Raw genomic sequence first — 17,506 nt, 5'->3', positions numbered from 1 at the left:
TCGGGTCTACCTCGAGTGAGATTTGCGAGGTTCTCGCCAGAGTTTGGAGCTGAGGCAAACCGAGGCAAAATGGTTGAATTTCCCACATTTCTGGCATGTTTCACCAATAGCTGGGCACGGCTCTTCCTTGTGCCACGCTCCTCTGCACCATTTGCATGACTGCTGTGTCCATGGCGGGTGCGATGGCAAGGCAGGAGTTCTCATGCGGGGGCGTCCTGTCGCTTTGATTGCGGCAATGTTGGCAATTGGCTGATCCATGTAAATCAGCAGGTGGCTGATGGCTGCTTCCACAGCCGCCACTTGGGAGTCCATCCATTCTCTCTGACGTCCCATCTCCAGGATTCGCTTGAGGTATATGTTCATCTCTGAGAGAATGTCTCTCCTGAGTTTCTCGGACGAGATGCCTTGAAGGACTTGTTGGCGCACCAAGAACACTTTGTTGGGAAATTCGCCTCCAATCGTTAACTCACGGATTCTTGTGTGGAAGTTATCAATTGACTCAGAGAGTTGCTGTCTCACAATGCTTAGCTGGAACTTCTCATAATCTGGGGTCAGTTGGGGTCTGAATTTACTGTTGGGCTCTGTTCTGGCTGCTTGATAGTCCTCTTTAAGACCTCTGTTAGGCAGGCTGTTGGGGAACTGCAGGGCTAGCGTTCCCAGATTAAGCATGAGCAATGTGTGTTTCTCTTCATCTGTCATCATTTTCTTCAATTTGCGGTGGACCTCGAATTGCTGCAAACACAGCTTCCACCGAAGGGCGGCAGCTTCCGCGTAAGGGTCAACATGTTTCATAAAGAAGCCTTTTGATGAGTCTTGACACGTGTTCCTTCATGCACGTGACTCCTGCCATCCTGATGGCTCCCCTGGGGAGCTGTGGGCATTCCTGTGGGATGATGGGGACTGCTGCCCGTCTGACATCTTTCTGCAGTGGAAGGTGAGCTCCTGGTTTCCTTCTGTGCCTTTCTCACTGTCAGTTGTTGCTGCCCTCCATGTGTTCGTTGCAAGAGGATTTGCTGGGGTCTGCCCAGCTTGCGCTTGCTCCTCTTCCATTAGTTTTGTGCATCTGCTGGTGAGCGCCCTGATGGGACCCCCTCTCAGGCTGGACGTGTGTTGTGTTTTGACCAGGGAGCACTATGTAGCCTCCTCATATAGGGGCCCCCAATGTCCACTGATTGGATGTAATGCCCTGTGGCTGGGATAGCTTTCACACCTGCACACGCTCATCTGGGGATACAAATAGGGCTGCCTGGCTCTTCAGCTTGATGCCCTCTCGCTGTTTCTATTGGGTGGATTGAGCAACCACGTGGCATAAGGGGTGCTGCTGGTATTGGTTGTAGCTGTGTGCTGGCTCTTGATGCAGCGTTGTGCCTCGAGCAAGTTGTTCCTTTCCCCTGACTTGAAATGATGTGTGTGCGCTCCATGCAGCAGCAAGGATCACACCGAGAGCAGCTGGCTCGCTTCTGATTTCCAAACATCCTCTCCTACCAATTTCATCAACATAGCAGAGCTCTTTGACTTTGTTCCATACAATCCGAGTCCTCATGCCTAGCTCTCTGCACTTCCTTTGCTAGACTGGCCCACAGGCTAACTGGAGATATCTCCACTGGTGCCGGAGGTTTGTTTTTTTGTTGAACGGCAGCCAGGAGCAGAGCGGGAGCAGCTGGTGCTTTGATATCATGCCCAACCATTCCCTGATGCGCGCAGCCTTCCGAAGCCACGGCAGGGGGCTGGGGAGTGCAAGAGAGATGGCAGGCATGGGTAAAGACATGCCTCGTCAGCCAGTGTGAAGCTGGCACCGGCCAGGCCCATTTTGCCTCGTTGTGACGCTTCAACCACTTTTCCTCTACACCACAATCAGAACAAGAGCATGATATGACCTTTGGCCTTAATTCCAAGAATTGCACCAAAAAAGTCCCTCATTAAGTCTAAAACTAATAAATAACTTTGGTGTCTTACAGAAGCAGATAAAGGGCTGGAACAGGAGGTCGCAAGGATGAGCGCAGGAGTCGCAGAACCCCAACTGATGGCCTTGTAATCATTTACTGGGACATGATGCTGGGTATTCCCTCTCCACTGCTTCCTGCAGGAGGAGGGTAGTGCACAAGAGTGCTCATCCCTCTGCCTGCATGGGTGCTTGAGAGAGAGTCAGGAGATGATTAATCTGCCAGCTGGGAGTCTTGGGAGCATAGGATTGACAAGGAAGCAACAGGGCAGGAGTCGGCAACTCTGGTGTACGGAACAGCATATTAAGCATTCAGCCGAATACAGAATAGTTCGTAAAGTATTCGGCCGAAGCCAAATATGGGGTTGTATACGAATTGTTTGTTTTACAACTGTTCGAATTACAATTGACCTTTTCACAATTGACCGAATTGTGAAGGTCAATTGTAACATATATGTGAGGGGAAACTCCCCAAAACCCCCCACCCAACGCCAAACCCCCCAAAACCCGTATATAAGGTCAATTGTGAAAAGGTCAATTGTGACCCTTTAAATTCGGTCAATTGTTCATTCGAACAATTGTAAACGAACAATTTGGGTAATACCGAATATGGAGCTAAATACTGGTTTTATTCAACTAAACCTGCACTAAAAATCAACAATCCGCATTCTTAAAAGAATTAAAGCACCGTTTTAAATGTGTTCCCATATTTCATTTATTTTTCTGCATTTTATTGAACATCTCCTCCTTATTTAAAGCACACAAGCCAGAAAGGAAAAGATCAACAATAAAAGAGACTATATGTAGGGAAGGATGTTGCATAAGGCAGGACCAGTGCTATGTGGAAGGCTTCGTTAATGCAAAGCGCTAGTTTGCAAAGAACAAAATAGATTCTTCAATTGGCAAATGCCATTGCAATTCAGACCCATTGCAATCACTTGCGAGATGCCTAGTAGATTGGGCTGTTGCATTGCACACGTAAATGTATGAATGTTTGCTCGTGTACGCCACAAGTGAAGGGGAGTTGCGCAGTAAGAGTACTCCAACTCCCTACAGGGAGGCGGGGACTCTCTTTTCCATATGACAAACATGGGAGAGGACTCTACCAGAGCGACTAGCAAACTGAGAACAGGGGTAATCAGTCATACATGGGAAAGCCTGACATGTGACTGCATCTTCCCAAAGCCTACAGGCTCTAAGAAGGCGCTTGCATGACGGGCATTCGCTCAATGCTCCCAAATCTTGATCCATGTCCACACACCCCACCTCCTTCCCATCACATTAGAGCATGAAAGGATCTATGACTCTTCCTATGTCTCTCATTCTTCAACTCTCCACCCCACAACACCAGCAGCTGCAGTGTCACCCATCTGTCCACACAGAAATGTGCTCTCATCGCTCACACCTTTCCTGGGGCGACAGAAAGACCTATAATGTCATTCAAGAGATTTACCAATAAGGAAGTTCTCCCAAGAGACCAATATGGCTTGGGAAATGCTGTCTGCGTCTTACACTGCCTTACCCGTTCACAGACCTACTGGCCAAGAAGAAGCTGTTTGCCTATTGGGATCTCTTCTGATTTCCAAACATCCTCTCCTACCAATTTCATCAACATAGCAGAGCTCTTTGACTTAGCTCTCTGCACTTCCTTTGGTAGACTGGCCCAAAGGCTAACTGGAGATATCTCGCAACGTGAAGTCCCTCGGAGAAGCCTCTCAAGGGAGGCTGTGTTGTATAGTTATCTATATTCTAATGACTAATGCCTGCAATCATCCTGTTCCCTGGAAATAGGTAACATTTTCCATCTTTGTACATAGCTATTTCTGTTCCTAGAATTAAGAATGCTAAGATCTCATACACTGACCGTGGAATACAATTGTTATGCTATGAAGAGATTAAGTTTCAGATGCAGTTGAGAAGTTGACCTTGACAGGTGTCAGAAGCAACTCTTACCTTGATACTGAAATAAATTCCTTTCTGTATTCACTAGAGTCCTATTTCTACTTCAATCAGCATACTACTCACTTCACACTAGACATGTCACACTTCCTTACCTATAACCAGCCCTGCTGGTCTCCACTACCTGTTGTGAATTCTTCAGGTTTCTCCATAGACATTTCCCATATAAACAAACGAAGATAACTCTTACTTATCCTGACCACTACCTCTCTCCACTACATACACATATACACCTTATATATGTGTATGTAGTATATATCATATATTACATTTGTTTAATTAGGAATGCCCGACTGTGAGGTTAGCTCAGGGGCAACACATTTGTCTTAGAAGAAATACAATGCAGAGCAACACAGATTTGAATCCTGCTCCTGTGCTTAGAAACTGGTCTACATTATTAAGCACATTATTTGTAGTTCCATTTCCTTTTGCACTCTGCACTCCATGTTCGCCTCTCTGAGCTGTTGCCTTGCATTAAAATGAGAAGACAATTTATTCGGATGGAGCCGAATAGCAAGAAATGAATCATTTTGAGCCGAATAGCTTTTTTTCCAGCCGGAATCGAGCTGAATACTTACTCAAAGCCTAAGTTTGGTACACCCTATCGGCAACATTTGGCTCTCCAAAGGCATTGAACTACAACTTTCACCAGCCCTACTAAGAACAGGCAATGCTGAAGATCTTGGGAGTCGTAGTCCAAAACATCTGGAGAGCCGCAGCTTGCAGGCTGCTGCTCTAGCGGGTTGAACTTTTAATTCCTGTGGTTAACTAAATGACATCAGTGGCCCAATTGCAGCCCATATGTTATCAAATTCTGTCTTCTACATTCCTTATTAAAGAAACACAGCCTACTGCAAACGTTATGTTATCTAAAACGTCCTGTTTGCATCTTACAGCTCTGGCCATTCAATGCTCTCGGCTTCCATGTATTTACAGATACTGCAGGACCGGTGGTATGCTCTGAACAGCACTGCATGACCCAAGATGCCTGGAATGAACCCATCAGAGAGGTGGGCATTACATTTGGCATTGCTTGAAGAATGCTTTTGCTTGTTTGTCTTTCTTTTCTTACGGTTCTTCGCGAATGTTTCGACACAGAACATCTGGCAAGAGGTGTGTGATTATAATGTGTTTTGATTCCTTATTAAATCAATGTAATTGGCGAGTGACATCATCAAAATGTAGGTCAGATTATAATGTAATTCAAACTCTGCTACATTACAATACTGCTCAAGAAAAAAGGGCCAGACCCACTAGGGTTAAATCGCCCACGTAAATGTATTAATCCATATGCAGGCTTGGGCAGAGGGGTGTTTAAGCAAAACAGTGCAAAGTTCTCATACATTAGATCACATTCTATGCTTTCCGGATCCACCAGCTTTCAAACATTACAAAGGCAGCCTTTACTTCTTTTTTAGCCTTCTCTTGCACCCTTTCCACCCGAATGAAGCAAAAGAGAAAGCAAGAAGCAGGAACCAAGCGACTAAAAGAGGCACCGAGAGAGATGAATATGACTGTGGAGGGGATAAAGAAGAAAAGATAGATGACGTGATACAGAAGAGCGCAGGAGACTGTGCATGAGAAAGTCTGATTAGGACAAAGGACTTTAAAAAGGATTGTGACAAAGGACAAGGACTGTGATAAAGGGGAAGCGCCGTACTGATGATGAAGGACTGTGATGAAGGAGAAGCACTATAATGAAGAAGGAATGTTATGATGAGGGACTGGAGTCAAAAGGAAGGGCTGTGATGAAGGTCTTTGCAGATGAACTGTGATGATGGACTGTGTTAAAAGAAGAGGACTGTGACAAAGAAGGACTATGATGAAGGAAAATGGCTGGGATAAAGGACTGATAAAGAAAAATAACTGTTACAAAGAAAGACAGTGATGAAGGAGAAGGACTTGATGAAGGACAGTGATCAAGGAGAAGGACTTGATGAAGGACTGTGATGAAGGACTGTGCTAAAAGAGGAGGACTGTGATGAATAAGGACTGTGATAAAGAAGAATGTCTGTGATGAAGGACTGATAAAGAAGAATCACTACTACAAACATACAAACAAGGACAGTGATGAATGAGAAAGACTGTGACAGAGGAAAATGACTCTGATAGATGAGTAGGACTGTGATGAAGAAGAAGGAATGGGACAAAGGACAAAGACTGTCATTACAGCAAAGGATTCTTATGAAGGTCTATACTGAAGGACAACTACTGTGATGATAGAGAAGAACTGTGATGAAAGACAATGGCAAAGAAGAGGACCTCTGATGAGGGAGGACTGTAACAAAAAGACAGTGATGAAGGAGAAGGGGTGTGACAAAGGAGAAGGGCTGTAATGAAGGACAAGAAATATGATAAAGAAGGCAATGGGAAAGAGCTCAGAGATATCATAAGAAGGTGTCCAGGAATGCGAGGCTGCAACAGATTCAGCTATATGTCACCCACAGCGCATATACGACCCCTCAAATGGTCACCAAATTCGGGAATACAGAAGCACAAAAATGCCCCAAGTGTGGAGAAGTAGAGGCAGGGATGATCCATATGTTCTGGGCATGCCCGGAGGTAGGGAAATTCTGGGAGGAAATCAAGCTAAGGCTATCCGAAAAAAGAAATTTAATTAGACGTGTGGGCATGAATGCTGGGGGGATTCACCAGGCCACGTAACCTGAGACACGTATGTAAACTCAAGGACCTAGCTTACATTCTGGCCAAAAGGAGAATTGCCATGAGCTGGAAAGCCGCCCATAGACCCAGACTAGAGGCATGGTGGAATGATCTCTTAAAATGGGCAGACGCCGAGACGATGGTATGGTATGAGGCAGCCAATAGAGGGGAGGATGAGGGAGTGGGACCTCTGATAGCATGGAGGCAAATGGTGGCCGCATTGCCCGGGTCCACCCATGTCAACTCCAGTGATGATGATACGCCGGAGAATGATGAAGGGAATCAACCTAAGGAGGAGAGGGCCGGGGGAATAGTGGGGGGAGCTCGAGCTTAAGGGTAGGGAGGGGGGAAGACATTGAAAAGAAACATGCAATGTATGCTAAAAAACCTGTGACAGAAATGTCGGGTGTGATGGTTAAGTTTTGTTTTTTGTAAAAACCAATACAAATATTTAAAAAACAAAAAATAAATAAACTATGATAAAGAAGGACATGACAAAGAAGTACCCTGATAAAGAAATACTTGCCTGAAAGTGGAAGTCTCTGCCAAAGGAGAAGGACGAAGGATAGTGGAGAAGGTCTGTGATGAAGAAGGAACACTGTGACGAAGGAGGAGAAGGCTTATCACGAAGGACTGTGATGAAGGAGAAAGGCTGTGATTATGGTGATGGAAATTGATGACGAACTGTAAAAGAAGAAATGTGATGACGCACAGTGACAGAGTATAAGGACTTTAAGGAAATGGAAGGACTGTGACAAAAGAGGACTGTGATGAAGCAATATGCTAATGGAAAATGAATGTGATGGTGGAGAACATCCATGGTGAAGAAGAAGCACTGTGATGAAGGAGAAGGACTATGACATAGGCGAAGGACTATAATGAAAGAATGACTATGATGAAGTGGGACTGTGACAAAGTAGTAGGGCTATGGCAAAGGAGGGCTTTGATGAAGGAAAAATACTGTGATGAAGAAATGTGCTGAAGGAGAACTGTGACAAAGGAGAAAGCCAGTGATGAAGTACTGTGACAGAGCAGAAGGAATGTGGTGAAGGAGAAGGACTGTGGTGGAGAAGGGCTGCAATGAAGTATAAGGACTGGGACAAAGAAGGACAGTGACAACGTAGAAGGACTGTGAGGAAGAAGGAGGAATGTGACAAAAGCAATGGACTTTGATGAAAAATTGTGATGATAAAGACGGATGGGAATGAAGCAGGATTGTGACAAAGGAATGTGACAAAGAGGAATTGTGATGAAGAAGGCCTATGATGAAGGAAAAGGTCTGCAGTGATGGATAAGGACTGCGATGAAGAAGATGGACTGATGGAGATGGTCTATGATGAATTAGAGGCACTGTGATTATGGAGAAGGGATGTGATCAAGCAAAAGGGCTTTGATTAAGGAGAGGAACTGAAATAAAGAACTGTGGCAAAGAAGTACTGTAATGAAGGACTTTGACGAAGGAGAAGGATTGTGATGAAAGAGAAGAATTGTAATGAAGGAGAAGCCGGGCAAACAAGGAAAATGACTGTGATGAAGGAGAAGGACTGTGATGAGGGGATGTAACAAAGAGAAAGAATTGTGACTAATTATAAGTACTGTGATTAAGAAGAAGGACTGTGATGCAGGAGAATGATTCTAATGAAGGAGAAGCCTTGAACAGCGGAGAAGGACTGTGATGAAGGAGACACTGTGATGAGGGACTATAACAAAGAAAAGTGACTGTGATTAATGATAGGTTCTGCGATTCATGAGAAGGACTGTGATGCAGGAGAAGGATTGTAATGAAGGAGAAGCCTGCAACAAAGGAGAAGGACTGTGATGATGGAGAAATGCTGTGATAAAGGAGAAACAATGAAAAAGAATAAGTCTTAGGAGAGGGATTATGATGAATGAGTGTGACAAAGTTGAAGGACTCCCTCCTACAACCTAAGTCCACACAGCCTACACTCCCCACCTGTCCTGAGACAGAGTGTGTCAGGTGTGCATAGTTATGGTTAACTGCCTGACTCTGCCTGACCCCTGTGTTGGAACATGTCAGGTAAATGGCCCTGGTGTTGGTCCGTTGTCTGTCTCAGTGTAGGAAAGTGTTTGTGTTGGAAAAGTGGTGGGGGTAGAATTTGAGTATACTACGAGGTTGGATGGGGAAAAGGTGTTATAAGAAAGGGGATACTGCGTCTCACCTGTTGGTGTCCCACTTCCACTGCCCGAGGACCCCCGTCCTGGGGATCCTCCTGCACTGGTCCACCCCCAGGAACTGGATCCAATGGCGATGTCTGTGTCCTGGCCACCTGGATGACAGATCCCCGGGGACTAGTAAGTGAGACACCTTCAGGTTTCTCAAAGTAGATACCTTTCTGTCAAATTGTCCGTCTTTCCCTTCCCCTGTTGTCAACTCTCCACTACCTTGTATCTCTGCTTCCCTCACCCTCTCCTTCCCTCTATAATGGTGCATATGCTCCATTGTTTCCCAGAGGTAGGTCTGTGCTACATTAATACACTAATATTAATAAAAGGGGGATAGAAAACAGATTAAATTGTATAGAAATATGCATTTTACAGAAGATCATTTATCTACTAAAGTTCATCAGGTGACCAGATCCCTCTTTTCTAAACTGGGACTGCGCTCAATGAGGGATCCATGGCTCTATCGGGCATACAGGCACATTCCCAAAGTCCTACTCACACCCTGCATTGTTGTCAGAAACACACTCCACCATCTCTGGATCAACTGAACAGATGTTAACTGACCCCATGACCCGGATGTTATTGGTTGACTGGTCTTCATAGTGTGTAGGGACCCAAATGCACAAATCCAAGAATATCTTGCAGTGTGCAAGCTACTAGGGCGGTCTCATCGACCTACCAAATATTAGAATCCAGGCAGGGTTTCAGGATATCCACAATGAATATATGTGAGACAAGTTTATGTAGTGAATAATATTTGAATATGTGTTGGTCTTTTTGAAAACCCAACTGGATTTACAATTTGTGCGAAGGAAGAGAACTGCCTTCTAAGACACAAAAACCTAAGCAGGCAGGTAATTAGATTAAATGACATTGTTAGTCTAAACAACTAACATGCCCAAATGTCAAAGGATGGGCTTTGAGGTAAATGCATGAGTCCATATAGTACTCTTCACAATGTACTCATGGAGACAGTGGTTCTTGGTTAGTCCTCCTAGCTCTTGAGACAAGCATGCAGGGACACACAGTCAGTTACACAGGGAAGTTCTCGAGTTGGGGATGCAAGTATGGGAAGAATACTTATTGATAGTGGTTTGGATGCTAGAAAGTGGAAGCTCGAATTTATGATTATTATTTCTTATTATTAGTAGTAGTGGTAGTAGCAGCAATGGTAGTAATCATTTTAATTTTGCTCACCTCTAACGGAATATCCCCTAGAGCTCAAATGACAGGTCTTACCACTACAGAACTCACGTGTCCTCCTTTTAGTGGACATGGAACGATTAGGTATACGCCAATCCGTTCAGTATTCTAGCCAGTGCCCTGCTTTCCATAAAGAACTCTGCAAAAGATTTTCATCGGTGAGGCTGAATGCAAGCCTCGGCTGGATCTCCCTTTATGTAATTGTGGACAGAAGACTGAACACTGCGGTGTGGAAAACTTATTTCAAAGAATAATGTTTGGTGGATGTTCAACAGGTTGGTGGTGGCAAAGACTAAAAGAATTCAATAAACATTCTCATTTTATGCTGCAATGAGGTCAATAACTGGGAAATGCCATTTAAACGAGGCATCGACATAAATGAGTTCCCGAATTATAAAGCCAGGAAACCTGTGTTTTGATCTTCATGCGGTTGATCTAAATGGTTCAGAAGTTCCTTCTTCTTCACTAGTATTCTTCCAGCACTGATATTATATGATATGGCATTTATAACGGGCCTATACACAAGTGTTTCAAGGCGCAACGAGGCATGGGAGATGGAACAAAGGGAAGACAGAGACAACGATCTTACTAGGCCAGGTGTCATTGAGATCGCGCAAGTACAGGGCAATGGGGAAGGGGAAAATTGCAGGGGAAAGGGGTGGGGACAATGCAGTACATGGGTTCGACAGTAAAAAATAAATAGAATAAATAAAAGCAATAAGTAAAGTGCGGCCAGCTGGTGGCAAGTGCAGGGGTAAGTGCAGACATCAGGTGTCAAATGCTGTTAGGGGACTGTAGGGATACAGAAAACAGTCCCCAAGTGCGCGGGTTGCCAGGGAGATAGTGCAGGTGTGCAACTGGCGGGGGAGGGGACCCGAACACAAGATCAGAGGGTGGCCAGGTGACCAGTGCAATTTCAGTTTCAGCCAGGAGTTCAGCAGGGGACAGGAGGAGAAAAAGCAGAAGCAAAGAGAAAGGTTTTCAGGTGCTTCCGGAACCAGAGATGATTCTCCTCAAGTTTCTGGGAGGCTGTTCCAGAGGGAGGCCCCAGCCGAAGAAAGAGATCTACCACCAACTCATTGCTTGGAGAAGCGATTGACCCTCAGGGAGTTGGAGACGGATGTGTGAAGAGCTCGAGAAGGAAGATATTAAGGAAGAGAGAGTTGAAGGTATTGAGGCCCCAGGCCCCAGAAAGCCTTGTGGACAATGCAGAGGGTTTTGAACTTAATCCTCGCAGGCACTGGGAGCCAGTGCAGAGATTACAGTCCTGGGGAGATACGATCCCTGGGCTTGAGACCAAGGACAAGTCTGGCAGTCCTGTTCTGGATGAGTTGCAGAGGGCGGAGAGTAGAAGTAGAAGCAGGCAGATTTAGAAAGGGGCGGTTGCAGTAGTCCAGCCTAGAGAGAACCAGAGCTCTGGAGACAGTGAGCTTCTGGGGGAAGGAGAGGAAAGGAAGAATACCTCTGAGGAGGTGCAGCTGGTAGTGTGACTTCTTAGAGATGTTAAAGATCTGGGGAGAGAAGGAGAGTGTGGAGTCAAAGATGACCCCAATGTTTTTAGCCCTGCAGGTTAGCGCAGGAAGAGGGCCACCCAGTGAGTGACAGGAAAGGAGGGAGCGGGTGTGCCGATGAGGAGAATCTAAGTCTTGCTGGCATTAAGGTGGAGACCATTGGCGGCACACCACTCCTGGATAGCAGACAGACAGTCAGAGATGAGAGAAGGAGAAGAGGTGGCTGAAGGTAGCCTGAAAATGAGGTGAGTGTCAAGCGCATAGCACTGGAAGTTGGGGCAGAGAGCAGCAATGCAGTGGGCAAGAAGTGCCACGTATTGGCTGAACAGCCAGGGAGAGAGGTTAGACCCCTGGGAAACACCACAGGTAGAAATAGAGATAGAGGAGAGGAAGGACCCATGTTGGACCTGGGAAGGTCGATCAGAGAGGAAAGAAGTCAGCCAAGTCAGGGCCTGACGGGTGATACCCAGGTTATCACGGAGACGGTTAAGCAGGATAGCATGGTTCAGAGGAGGTGAAAGCGCCAAAGTGCTTTAACAAAATGATTATAACAGCACAACAAAAATGAAAATCATGGTAAAAATCAATACTGCTACACTATCACCTACCCGCCCTCTCTCACGAAGTCTGTAAGGAAAAAGGACAAAATCCATCCTGAGTGCCATCCCTGGTCTACCCATCGCAGACACCTTTGTCAGCGCAACTTCCAGTCAGGTCTTCGCCGGTATCCTGTTCTCTGTCCCCTCCCCAGAACTATGGACTCCTCATCTCCTCATCTCATCTCTACTCTCTCCCCTTTCGCATCCTCTCCCATTAATGGCGGCACCAAGTGGGATATCCTCTTGGCGGGCTTCTCATCATCACGCTGCATCATTAATGTCTACCACACTGGAACTATCTTGGTTCAGAGTCCTCAACCCAACCTCTTTCTCTTTGATCAGCACCTGCCATCCCTCATTAACTTCCTTCCTTCACCTGCCTCTCCCACAACTGCTCTTTCTGTGCCTCCCCCTCCGACTGGTCTACCACGCCCCTGTACTCCTCATCAGAAAACCTTCAAAGGCAGAGACCTCCTTCACATGGCTACACTTAACACCCGTTCAGCCAACAAATGTTCCACCGACATCTGCCTCCTTCTTGAAGACATTGACCTCAACATTCTTGCTCTTTCGGAGACGTGGTCCAATGCCAGCTCAGCCACTCCCTTCTACCCAATGGCTGCAAGATCCTTTCCAAGCCACGACCTAACTGTGCCGGTGTTGGGGTTGCCTTAATCTTCCATTAGTGGGTTCATGCCTCCCTCATACCCATTCAGACTTACTCTTCCTTCGAGAGCCTGGTCTGGAAGTTGGTCATCTCTCCCTCATTCTCTCTGACCATTGCCACTATCTACAGGCCCCCTGGCACTACCACCATGTTCCCCTCTGAATGGGCTGACTTCTGCACCTCTCTCCTCGCAACCACCTCCAATCTCCTCCTCTTGGGTGATTTCAACATCCAGTTGGAATCCCCTGTCACAGCACCCACTCTCTTCCTTGACCTCTGCACTTCTTTATCCCTCTCCATTGTCCCTTCTGGTCCATACCACTCGGCTGGACACAGTGTGGATGCCCTCATACATTCTGGCCTCTCTCTCTCTCCCCTTCTCTGGTCACACCACTCCCTCCTCTCTTCTTGCCTGGGTCCCCGTGGCCCTCTGACTGCACCTACTCCAGCCCTGCCAACCTCGTTCACGAACATCCATCCGATGAAACGAGTGTCAGCGGCTGCCTTCGCATCCACCTTCATCTCCCCTTCTACTTCCACCCTGACTCTTCTTCAGACTCTGCTCACAAACCTTCATCTGGCCATTACTAAAACTCCGGAAATGCCTGGCCCAGTCAGGAGGATCAGCCTGAAACCTGCCTCAAAGTGTCATTCCTGGTATGACTCCGAATTTTCAGCCCTGAAACGCAAGTGCATAGCTGCAGAATGGAAGGGGCAACCCTCAGGCACAACCTCTGACAAACTGGCATGCCGCCTGCTCCAAAGGCAATACAGGCTCTCCATCTGTGCCAGTTACCAGAGGTTACCAGAGTTGTCCGCTCTATGAACGTCTCCTCCAAACAAGTTTCCCCTTGCTCCTCCAGAATCATCAAGGACAACATTGGCTTACTTGGCCCCGCTCTTGCTGATTTCTGCAACCACTCTTTTGCTACTGGATCCTTCCCCTCCTCCCTCAAGCACTCCCTTGCGCACCCCCTCCTGAATAAACCTTCAGAAGATCCTACTTGTCCAGCTAACTACCACCCTATTTCTATCACCTCCTTCCTTGGGAAACTACTGGAGAAGCTGGCCTTCCCCTAACTTAACTCACACTCTGAACTTTTTGGCAGTCTCCACAACCATCAATCTGGATTTCGAGCATCCAGAGGCACGGAAACTGCTTTCCTGAACACCTGTGAAGAACTGCTTGCATCCCTTGATTCCAACTCTCTTGCTGTCCTCATTCTACTTGATTTCTCATCTGCCTTTGACACGGTCAACCACTCCTCATAAAACTTCTCCATGATACCCTGGGTATCTCGGAGCGGGCACTGGACTGGCTGACCTCTTTCCTAACTGATCGTCCGTCCCAGGTTATTCTGGGTGCCTTCTCCTCACCTACCTCCTTCTCCACCTGTGGTGTCCCCAAGGGCTACAACCCTTCCCTCTGGCTTTTACACTTAACTTGCTCAGCTGGCATGCATCATTTCCTCCTTCTCCCCCAATTTCCAGTGCTATGCAGACAACACTGAACTCTTCTTCAAACTTCCTGCTGACTCTCTTAATTCTTCCATCATCCTGGACTGCCTATCTGCCATCCATTCCTGGTGCACTACCAATGATCTTTGTCTCAATGCCAACAAGATTGAGATCCTTTCTATTGGGACCCCTGCTCCCTCTTTCTTCCCTTCACTCTGGCCATCCTCTATGAGCTCTCCTCCTTCTCCTTCAACTGAAGCCAGAACCCTTGGAGTCATCTTCGACTCCTCTCTATCCTTCCTCCCTCACATCCAGGGCATGCCAAAAAGTCCAATTTTCAACTCTTCCTTCTCAAAGTAATTCTCCCTTTTCTCACTTTCCCCAGAAGCTCAATGTCACCAGAGCTCTGGTTCCCTCTAGGCTTGACTACTGCATCAGCCTTCTTTTGAATCTAGCTTCTTCCTCTCTACGACCCCTCCAGCTAATCCACAATAGGGCAGCAAGACTTATCCATGGCCTCAAGCCCAGGGACTGCATCTCACCTGCCCTAAAAACTCTTCACTGGCTACCGGTTGCTGCAAGGATTAAATTCAAATTCCTCTGCAAAGCTGTCTGGGGCCTGGTATCATGCTATCTGCAACTTGCTATTACTGAATATTCTCCCTCTAGATCTCTGCGTTCCTCTGGAATCACTCTGTGTGTGAAGCGTTTCGCTACACAGAGGGCCAGAGGTCGATCTCTTGCTTCTGCTGGTTCTCTCTTGGGGAACAACCTCCCCCTTCCTCTTCGCCTTGAGCCGGACCTCATGAAATTCCTCAAGACTTTCCTTATCATTTCCTCCTTCCCTTCTTCCCCCCTCTGCTAACCTCACAGTTGCTGTGATTGGTGATCAGGGCCCTTATGTGTCCTCGGGGCCCTGGCCTTCCCAGACCCTATCGCCTCAGCTTCTGCTTACACACAGCACTTGTCTCGGCACCGACAGGCCCACGCCATTGTAGGCCAGCACTTACCCACTTATTGCAGTTCAAAGCTCCCTCGCACTTACTTTTCTTAGCACTTACATCTGCTGCTCACCCACGAGCATGGACACTTCAGCACTTATTCCCACTCCCTCTTCCCGTCTTCTCTCTCTGCACTTACACGTTCTGAATATTCACAGGGCATTCTCGAATCCTGCATCTCCCCGCTGCTGAAAAAACCCTCCCTCGACCCAGCCATCTCTACCAATTATCGCCCCATCACAATGGTGCCATTTCTTCTGAAAACCATGGACAGAGTGGCTTACGTTCAAATCCAGTCCTTCCTAGAACTCCATTACATTCTGGGGGCATGTAAATCGGGCGTTCATCCCAATCATGGGACCGAAACAGCCTTCTTAGACCTAAAAAACAGCTTGATCACCTAAATGACCAGCGCACCCTCTCTTTGCTCCTACTACTTGACCTCTCAGCAGCGTTCGACCTCATTGACCACCAGATCCTCTGTCGTGCCCTCACATGCTCAGCTCACTTTTCCATGGAAGCGGGCAACTGGCTCACCTCATTCTTGCCTGAGAGATCCTCATGAGTATTCGCCGGAGAGCCCACGCCACACCAACACCCACATCCTGCGGGGTATCCCAAGGCTCCTGTGTCTCACCTAACCTCTACAACGTGTACACTAAGCCCCTGTTCAACCACCTCGACACCCTGGAGATCTCTTCCACAAACTACGGGGACAACACACAAATTCTCATCCCCCTTACCAGGGACCACCCCAAAGACACCCTCAAAATTAATTCTGTCTACAGAACCATCCAATCCTGGATGGCCACAGAGCCTCTGCCTCAATGATGATAAAACAGAGCTTCTCCTCATCGGGTCCTCTGCTCGTCTGTTAAAACGGCCTTGTGACTTCAAAACTTTCATCATTGACGGGTATACCATTGCTGTCACCTACTCCATCAAAATACTTGCCATCTACCTCGACTCTTCCGTGACCATGTCCCACCAGGTCAACCACATTTCCTCTCCACCACCAATCGTCTGGAAGTGTCTAGGATACTCATAGGATCGAAACTGAAATACTGAAAATCGCCACTCTGTGGCACCTCCGAAAAGAACTTACACAACCTTCAAACAATACAAAACAATGCGCTCAGGGCTGCACTTGACACGGATAAACGCGGCCACATCTCTGAGGCCAGAAAAACTGCCCACTTGCTACCAGTCAAGGACATAACCAACTTCAAAATTCTGTCCCTCACACACTGCTGCATGTCAAATGACACACCTCGCTACGTAGTGGAGAAAATAAACAGGACTTCACCTGCAAGACCTACTAGATCCTATTACAATCATTGCATTATCACTTCTAGGTTCAAGCGGTCTAGAGCAGGTGGGGCCAGCTTCTTGGTCCGTGCACCGTCACTCTGGCACACGCTACCTACCCACCTACGAAACAAACCGTCCTATAACGCATTCAGAAAATCACTCAAGACCCTTCTCCTACCCCCACCCCCGGTACTTTGCCATCACGCTGGCCTAGCGCATAGATGCCTGCGGCCTGTGTGCGCTGTTACAATTGTTAAATAAATAAATAAATAGTAGGTGTGTCTTTAGTCTACAGTGTACATATTGTTTTTCAATCCCATGTTCCCTCCCTGTTGCCATGTGGGCGCTTTGAAACACAAGTTACTTGTTGTATAAGCGCCTAACAAATGCATAATAAACAATAAAGAAATGGTATCTTTAGGACTGAAGATAAACTATTCCCCCCGGAGGAAGAGGCCAAAAAAGCTCCCTGTTTGCCAGGAATTGCTGCTCACAGGCACCCTCGCTCCTACTGATGCTATGGACTGCAGGCTGAAAAAGATGTGTAAACAGGCTGTTCCACCTTCTCCCTGTCTGCTTGTGTGGGCCAGGATCACCTGAGCTATATGATTGGCCAAGAACAATCACCATCCACTGAAGCGGACAGTAATGAATCTGTAAGGAGACCCTTAGAATCTGGACTGCGGGTATTCCATCCTGGGACCGGACCAAGGAAACCCACTGAGGAAGTATCCACAGTAAAGCATGGTCTGCTGGAAGTGTCCTTAGTCTCTAGCTTTACTATGGACATGCTAGAGATTCACAACCACATCGCATGTTCAGGAGAAGAAGTGAACAAGCGCCATTGCTTGAATGAACTGGAAGAGTTTAGGGAGTTGTGTTGTAAACTCACCTTTGGTATTGTTTTCGACATTATCCGTAGATTGTGCATCAAGTGGGTGTGTCGTCGAGTTGCAGCATGGGAAAGTGGGTGCCAGCTGATGCCTCTATATCAAAGAGGATGTGGG

At 46.9% G+C, this 17,506-nt stretch overlaps 1 protein-coding gene across 2 annotated transcripts in view; it reads left to right on the top strand.

The window, feature by feature from the left end:
* SLC23A3 (solute carrier family 23 member 3) overlaps positions 1-17,506 on the top strand; it is a 206,022-nt gene that overhangs the window by 90,705 nt on the left and 97,811 nt on the right. For both annotated transcript variants that reach the window (XM_069616868.1, XM_069616867.1), the window contains exon 4: positions 4,838-4,911. In XM_069616868.1, coding sequence (XP_069472969.1) covers positions 4,838-4,911 — 74 coding nt within the window. The remainder of the gene's footprint in view (positions 1-4,837; positions 4,912-17,506) is intronic.

This window comes from Ambystoma mexicanum, chromosome 9 (genome assembly GCF_040938575.1).
Source record: "Ambystoma mexicanum isolate Mex_15411 chromosome 9, UKY_AmexF1_1, whole genome shotgun sequence".
Classification (NCBI taxonomy): domain Eukaryota; kingdom Metazoa; phylum Chordata; class Amphibia; order Caudata; family Ambystomatidae; genus Ambystoma; species Ambystoma mexicanum.
Note: the sequence above shows the minus strand (reverse complement) of the source record. Positions and strands in the feature narration are given on the sequence as shown.